The sequence below is a fragment of the Solanum lycopersicum genome, chromosome 1, assembly GCF_036512215.1.
Source record: "Solanum lycopersicum chromosome 1, SLM_r2.1".
Classification (NCBI taxonomy): Eukaryota; Viridiplantae; Streptophyta; class Magnoliopsida; order Solanales; family Solanaceae; genus Solanum; species Solanum lycopersicum.
Genome location: NC_090800.1, coordinates 55,792,805 through 55,801,830, shown reverse-complemented (window position 1 = coordinate 55,801,830; position 9,026 = coordinate 55,792,805). Strand labels below are relative to the sequence as shown.

Sequence of the window (9,026 nt, the reverse complement as noted above, 5' to 3'; positions counted from 1 at the left end):
TTCATCTTCCCCTTTTCCATATAAACTAAGGCTCTACCTGTAGCAAGGAATGGCCTCCCAAGAATAATAGGCACTTCAAAATCGACTTCACAATCAAGAATAACAAAATCTACCGGAATTTGAATGACTCCACTTTTACTAGCACATCATGGAGTATCCCTATAGGCCTTTTCATTGTTCAATCATCCATCAGTAGCCTCATCGCAATGCTCTTTGGGTCACTCAAACCCAACTTCTTGTTAATCGAGAGGGGCATGAGATTTATGCTTGCCCCCTGATCACATAATGTTTTCGCAAAATTTAATAGCCCGATTGTACAAGGAATAGTGAACGCACCCTGATCTTCTTTATTTTGTACTAGAGATCTTGTAGCAATAGCACTACAGTGCTGCATTCTATCATCATCCTCAAAAGTGAACGATCTTTTCTTTGTAACCAGATCTTTCATAAACTTGGCGTAACCGGGCATTTGTTCTAAATCTTCTACCAAAGGGACATTCATAGAAAGTTGTTTCAACATTGTTATAAAATGCCGATATTTACCATCCTCGGTCTTTTTCAATAATCTTTGAGGAAATCGGGGTGGTGGACTAGGCATGGGAGTTACCTTTTTAGGCACTTTAGCATCTTTTGCAGTGTTATCCTCTACTTCACCATTAATATCTACTACATTATCAGTATCTTTTGTCACCTTTTTCTCATTAGTTGGCATAGGTGGGTCAATGGTTTGATTTACACCGCGAGTAGTGATTGCCATACAATGTCCATCACTTTTCAGATTTTGGACAGTGTTGCTAGGAAGAGTGCCCGGTTACCGTGTGTTCACAGTAGTAGATAATTGGGACAATTGTAACTCAAGTTTCTTAATCGATATTGCATGTGTATCGACTTTTTTCCCAATACCCGCTAAATCATTCCTCAACTCTTTATTGTGCTCATCACTAGCATCGAACCTCCTCATCATTTTATGCAACATATCCTCAACTCGCGCCATACTACCTCCACCATCCCTAGGAGCAACTTCACGATTTTGAGGAGGAACATAGGGCCCATTCCTGTCATATCTATTACCATAGTTACCCCTGTTGAAGTTGTTGTCGCGGTTGTAGTTTCCATCTCGGACATAATGACCCTCACGGTTGTAGTTACCATAGTTCCGACCTTGGTTCCCTAGACCTTGGCACCAATTCTCCTTATTAGAGCATTGGGCACTTGGTCGGAAAACCCCTGTCTGCTCATTTACTGCATAGGAATCCTCCTCATAATAACACTCATTATTTTGTGGCGGTGGTTTCGACAAGTAGTTGACTACATTTATCTTTTCTGCACCCCAGTGACATGTTTTAGTATCAACCCAAGCTCAGTTCTCATCTGAGCCTTTTCTTCACGAATCTCACCTGTGGCCGGGTTGTGAGTGGACTGTATTGCGAAGGTATTTCTCCCGGTATCTGACTTCCTAGTACTCCAAGCTTTATCATTCTAGGAGATTTTCTCTAATTTTGCAGCAATCTCAGCATAAGGACACTCCCCATAACATCCACATACTATAGTGTCCAACACCGCTTTATTATTATCATCCTGTCCTCGATAGAAGTACTCCTTCAGTGACTTATCATCTATGCGGTGATTTGGGACACTTCTCAAGAAAGAGGTGAATCTATCCCAAGAACTACTAACTGACTCTCCTGGTAGTGCCACAAAGTTGTTCACTCTGTCTTTGTGGTTTAGTTTCTTGGAGACCAGATAGTAGCGTTCTAAGAAAACATCTCTTAGTTGGTTCCAAGTGAAATTTGAGTTATAAGGGAGCTCAGTGAACCATATAACATCTTCTCCCGTCAGTGAGAGAGGAAACACTCTAAGCCCTATTACATCCAAGTGCAAGTCAGGCCTCCCTACACAGCTTTTACAAACTGCCCTTACCTTAGCTATATGGGCACGTGGATCCTCAGAAGGTAGCCCTGAAAACAAACCTCTAGCAGTGAGCATTTGCATCAGGCTACTAGTTACCACAAAGGTCTGGCCTGGTGGTAGAGGCGGCAAGACAAGTGGCCCATCGGAGTCTGGTATGTTGTCATAGCCTCTGTAGTATGCTTGGGGCCGTGGAGCGGGATTTTGTCCCCTCTGTTGGTGTTCACCCGGAGCATCAGGTAACAACTGACCATGAACATCAACTGGATCTGGGATGTTCTGGTTTGGATCATCATCATTGATTCCCAAGTTTCGATTCATGTTGCGTAATGTACACTTTAATTCGTGATCATAGAGAAACAAGGGTTCTCTTCCTCTCCGTGTATTTGGCATACAAGGAAGATGGTTCTGCAAGAATCAAAAACAATAAAACAAAGTAGAATCAAGAAAATATCAACTAAACTATAGTAATAAGTTTAAGTTAATCTAAAAGCTACTTTCCCCGGCAGCGGCGCCAAAATTTGATACGGTCAAACTTACTTCTCAAATAAAAAGTAAAGCGGTCGTGTCAAGAAAATAACCCAACTAGTGAGGTCGGGATCGTTCCCACGAGGAAAATAGTTTAGACTTAACTTCAATCTATTATTACTATTGTTCAGTCAATTACATCCTTAGAAAGCATAAAATGATAAAAAAAAGGGGGGGTGTTTCTTTCTTAAATAAATGAAAATAACTAGAGAAATAAAAGGAGACTAATAACAGCTTCGAATGTTGGAGTTTAATCAATTAATCAAAGTAACTAGGGTTTACGTGTTCCCCAAAGGTTCATAACTTGATAAGTCTAACTATAACAATTCTTTCCTAGTATCTTGCATGCAAAGTGATAATTTTATGTATTTCTAAATCCTTGGTCCAGCATCTAGAAAATGTAACTCCGCACCTTGGTACGGCTACGTGTGTTGCTATCTTAACCCTTATCTTTACCTCATATTAAGCATCGTATTCGATATTTGACTAAGTTATTACCTCGTACCAATCAATACTAGTCTATTAGATAGTATACACTAAATCTATGTTGACAATTCTTTTCCTATTATCTACCTCCTTGGTCCGGAAAGTAGCATTAAGGCGAGTTCTAACGTTGGCCATCCGTTAAAAAGACTTCTCAGCAAAAGAATTATCAATACATGCAAGACACTATTCTAGAATTGTTATTTTAGTTAGGTTTTACCTCATTATTAGCCTATGGTTCCCACAACCCTAGTTATGGAGTTTAGTTACCCATGGTCATAATCACAATATTCAAATATATGGTATAATAATTCATGTACTTACTTCAATGATAAAGAGTAAAATCCAAAAGTTCGCTAGATGAATCAACTAAAATCAACAACAATCAATTAAAAGAATCTCAAAATAATCAAGAATCGAACAATAATCAAGGGCCTAACCAAATAATCCAGATTCTAACCTCAAAAATGAGTTTTTTCGAACTATTTATAGAAAATAAAAACCTAATTAAACAAGAACTCTATTTGCTGGAAATCTGTCAAAAATGCGGCTGGATCGACGCACATCGAGACGGATCATCGTGGTCACGACGGACCAACATGGACTCCGTCGTCCCATACTTAATGAAATTTCTTCTACTACTCTCTTCATTACCCTCGACGTCAGGTATGACGGATCGTTACGAGCACAACGGTCCGCCAAGGGACTCTGTTCCAAAACACTTGAACTCTTGGAATATGGGTACTGGGGCTACTTCTCTGATCTTCATGAAGAACCTGCAGGATAGACCTTCATGGCTGCAACAGTCCGTCACGTTTTCCGTAACCCCATACTTGGTCACACTTCCCCATCTTCCTTCAGCAGCTGCACTACGCTGCCACCTACGGACCATCACAAGCTCCGTAGGTGGTCTCTTCTGCATTTCTTCGCTCAAAAACCTCCGCATTCATCTTTGGACAGATTTCGTGCAAATAAGGATAAACTAATACAAAAATTAGCACAAAAAGTCTTTTGGACACACTAAACTTAAGGAAAAAGTATTAATAATACCATGAAACCACGGTATATCAGTATTCCCCATGGATAATGTGCTTAAGGAATCAACAACTAGATTAGCTCTACCTTGGTGGTAAAGAATACTCATATCATAATCCTTGAGTATTTCTAACCACCTCTTTTGCTTGAGATTCATCTCCTTGTAAGTGAACACATATTGCAGACTTTTGTTTTTAATGAATATATTAACATGAACACCATACAAGTAGTGACGCCATATCTTCAAAGAAAAAACTATTGCAACCAGTTCTAAGTTACGAGTTGGATAATTTTTCTCATGAACCTTCAACTTTCTTGAGTTATAAGTTATGCTATAACCTTGCCATTCTTAGTTAACACACATCAAAACCAACTCTCGAGGCATCACAGTATACCACAAATCCTTGAGTACCTTCCGGTATGTAGTCAATCTATTTTTCAACTACTGAAATCATTTCTCACAACCTTAAGATAATTGAAACTTAACTTTCTTCTGTGTTATCTTAGTCAAAGGTGACGGGATAGATGAAAACCCCTCAAATCTCCTATAATAGCCATCCAAACCCAAAAAACTCCTTATATCTGTTGGAGATGTGGGTCTAGGCCAACTCTGAACTGCTTCTATCTTTTAGGTGTCAACTCTAATCCCATCACAGAAAACAATGTCGCCTACTAATTCCACAGACTTAAGAAAAAAATCACACTAGGAGAACTTGGCATATTGCTCCTTATCTTTCAAAGTCAGCAAAACAATCCTGAGGTGACTATCATGATCTTCTTCATTCCTCAAATATATCAGTATGTCATCGATGAAGACAATCACAAACAGATCTAAATAAGGTTTGAATAATCTATTCATAAGATCCATCAATGCTACAGGTGCATTTGTCAAACCAAAAGGACATAACCAAAAACTCATAGTGCCCATATCTCTTTCTAAAATTTGTCTTTGGAATATCACATTCCCTAACTTTCAACTGATGATAGCCTGATCTGAGATCGATTTTTGAGAAGAAAGAAGCACCCTAAAGCTGGTAAAGATCATCTATCCTTGGGAGAGGATACTTATTGTTGATGGTCACCTTATTCAACTGACGGTAGTCTATACATATCCTAAGGGAATCATCCTTCTTTTTTACAAATAAGACTGGAGCGCCCCAAGGTGATACACTTGGTCTAATGAAGCCTTTATCTAACAAATGTTTCAATTATTTTTTTTAGATCTTTTAACTCTGCAGGTGCCTTTCTGTATGGAGGAATAGAGATAGGGCGAGTATCTGGAACGATGTCTATGCCGAAGTTTATCTCTCTTTCAGAAGAGACTCCAGGTAGATCACCAAGAAAGACTTCTAGAAACTCACTGACTATAGGAACTGACTGAAGGGAAGTTACCTTAGCACTTGAGATGTTAACTCGTATTATGTGATAGATACACCCATTGGAAACTAACTTTCTTGCCTTTAGCTATGAAATGAAATAACCCATAGGCACTGCTGAACTACTACTCCACTCTATGACTGGTTCATTCGGAATCTGAAACATGACAACTCAAGTTTTGTAATCTATCGACGCATAACAAGTGTTGAGCCAGTCCATACCTAGTATCACATCAAAATCTACCATGTCTAGCTCTATTAAATCAGCCATGGTACTCTTGTGACTGATGGAATAAGACAGTTATGATACACTCTTTCTACTAGAATGGATTCACCAACATGTGTAGATCTATTAAATCAACCATGGTACTCTTGTGACTCACGAAAATAGGTAAATCAGGATAGACTATTTCTGTTATAATGGATTCACCAACAAGTGTGGAAACACTAAATGGTCCTCTAAGTTGATCAGGAATAATTTCAATGTTTAGAGCAACATAGGGAGTTATAAAAGATAAACTCACTCATGGGTCTAATAATGCATAAACGGGAAATTCAAAGACTTGAATCATACCAGTGACCACATCTGATGAATTCTCTTGTTCTTGGTGACTATTGAGAATATACAAGCGATTTGTTCCTCCACTAACACCAGAAGTACCTCCCCTAAATGTAGTATTACCTTGTGGAGCAACTGATGAAGATTGGGCTCTATTACCGCCATTACCACTACATTGCTTACTCTTGGGACATTGTTTCATCAAATTCTTGGTCAGACCACACTTGAAACAACCCGCAGAGTTTTCTCGACATATACCGGAGTGATTTTTACCGCGCCATACTAACTTGTGAATATGTAGGCCTAGCTCGTGAGTGATGAACATGATGCTCAACTCTGTCTATGGGCGCAGGTGCACTAGAAGATGATGGTGCATGTCCCTTCTGCTTTTGGAATTGTGGCCGATTTGAACCACTTTTCTGTTGCCTAGGCTCATTCCCGGTCATGGCCTTCTTATTTCCATATTCTTCTCTGTCCCTCAGCTTTTCCTCCTCAACTTTCTGCATATAGACCATTAACTTGGATACGTACATGTCGCCAATCAACATTGCAACCCTACCTTTTTTACTTGAAGCACGACCTAGACTAGTGAAAAACAAGCTCATTCTTCTCCTCTATATCCTTAACCATATCGTAAGCATAGCAAGACAGTTGGGTGAACTTCAAGACATATTTATGAACACTCAGGAGTCCCATTTTAGGGTAAGAAACTCATCTAATTTCGCCTCCTTTAGTTGTCGGGGAAAGAAACGCCCCAAGAAAGCTTCTTCAAAGCAAGACCAACTTGGATGTGGTGCATCCTTATCTCTACCATCCTTCCATTGATCAAACAAGGTTCTAGCCACACTCTTCACTTGATATGCAGCTAACTCGACTCTCTCAGCTCCAACCATATGCATCACATCAAACACCTTCTTCACCTCTTCCACAAAGTTATCCAGATTCCCACTAGTTCTCAAACAAGTGAAGCTTGGGGGATTCAACCTCAAGGATTCCTGAATTCTCAAAGTGTCAACCCCTTCTTGTTGAGCTCCTTTTTGTTTCCAAAATTGGTCAGTCACAACTTGAATTCACATCCAGATAGCCTCATGGAACTCAACATTAGTGATCTCCCCCTGAGGTTGAACTTCAGGAGCATTGGGTAACTCATGTTTCCGAGCTTCTACATTTCTCCTAGTAGGACAACCTCTTACTAATCTTCGTAGAGGCATTGATATCTGAGACACGCGCAAGCACGAATTAGAGAGAGACTTTTATGGATAAAATCTAACACACAAAAAAGAAATATGAAATAAGTGAGATATTCCTAAATGTTATAGCCTCATAATCATAGATGTGGCGTGCTTCATACTGATGCCTAAGAATCTAAAGACATGGCTTCATAGACTCCCTAGGACTCTTGAACTCTGTGCTCTAATACAATGTTTTTCACGCCCCGAGCCTATACCCTTGGCGGGACTAGCACTCGGTGACCATTTTGGCCTCGAGCCAACACTTGTCTAGGCTTACTTATCTTAGTGGAAGACAATAATCTCACTTATAAGGATAAAGAAATTAACTGAACTGATTAGTAATACTATATAGAATGTTTTAAAAGTTTAAACATTCAACTTGGTCAAAATGGTAACACAAGTCTTTATCATAAGAATGAAAATGTAAAGACTTCTGAATTACTAACTGTTTGTGAAGCCTCTAAACTGACTAACATGAATGTTTCTGACTAATTCCACATTATTATATTGAACTAACTAGAAATCAATAAAACATGTCCTCCAGAATTCAAGGAGGCTTACCAACTAAATCTAGGATGCTCAACTGGATCAACGGTACACTGGATGTCACCATCGTTACCTGTGTATTCATCATAAGACGATGCAGGCCAACTGAGATCAGAACATTGAATGTATGAGTACGCGAGTTGGAATTCTAAATGAAACTTAATCTTGAAAAGGAGTAAGAAATAACACTTACCTTGCCTCTGTTCAACTCAAGATTTATTAACTCTTATTCAATATATGCAGTTTAAAAGTAAATGCAATATGAAGAATACTGACTGAAACATGTTGTAAACACTGAATGTATACAAGTAGACACATAATTTCTGAGATGTATGTAAGAATGCAAAAAACTGATGTATATGAAATACAATACTTCTATGGGAGCTTATCTAACCGAAAACCATCACTTAAGAGTTATAGTGATGGTACAACGTTAATCGATTTAAGTTGCCCCACCATCCTAACCTTTCTAGAGTACAGGAGCTGAACGTCCTAATGTATCCACTATTATACTATGAAAAGGGTACATCTAAGAAGTATGACTCTCTTTTACCCATGATGGCTACATGGTTTACATGGAGAATTGTGTTAATATGAACTCTCATCCCCCACATCGATGCTCAATACTACTCCCAAAAAATATATATTGAGTCTTATGTTCTTAAAACATACTGATTTTATAATTTAAACTTAGCTTTAATACCTCTCTTATAAATCATAGTTTCCCCGCTTCCTTCATTTCATAAAGATATTACTTTTATTTGAAAACTAGCCCAAAGGCTCTTTACTTGTTTAAATGTGAAAACTTTTCTAAATCTTAGGGATTAAATAGTCCCCTTATAACTTTTGAGAATGAACTCAACTCTCAACCCTTGCTTAACTCCTAACTTGAGTCTTAAAACAGAGTTAAAAAGGTTTGTTAAAGACTCTTGGAAATTTAAGAACTTACTTTGACTTGCTTTATCTTTTAGACTTGACTCTTAACTTCTTTGACTTTAATCTTAACTTTTCTTTTAATGGATATAGATTTAAGGTTTTGATTTGAGTTCTTCGATGATTCCTATGTATTTATAAGTCATTTAAATTAATTAGAACCATTGGAAGATATTGTTGTACCTTGGAGGGACTTAAAAGGACTAAACTAGGACAACTGGATGAAAAATGCCGGTTGGGCGTACCGGTGGCAGGCCGCACCACCCTTAATTGACTGAGGCCTGATTCTGGCACACTGGTGGCATGCCGTACCAGGCCTTGGTTGTGTGAGGCTAATTTCTAGCGCACTGCAGGCGACGCCTGCCCCTGGCCAGGTAAGTCGGATGAATTTTTAAACTTGTATTTCATCAACAAACCTACCTAGTT

The 9,026-nt window shown here is 38.7% G+C and overlaps 1 protein-coding gene across 1 annotated transcript; it reads right to left on the bottom strand.

Annotated features, from left to right (window-relative positions):
• Positions 1-2,257: 2,257 nt before the first annotated feature.
• On the bottom strand, positions 2,258-6,422 carry LOC138342692 (uncharacterized). Its single transcript, XM_069294676.1, has 3 exons — positions 6,177-6,422; positions 5,905-6,073; positions 2,258-2,316 (listed from the first exon to the last, which is right to left on the bottom strand). Exons 1-3 carry the CDS (start codon positions 6,420-6,422, stop codon positions 2,258-2,260), a joined length of 474 nt encoding a protein of 157 aa, XP_069150777.1.
• Positions 6,423-9,026: the final 2,604 nt, after the last annotated feature.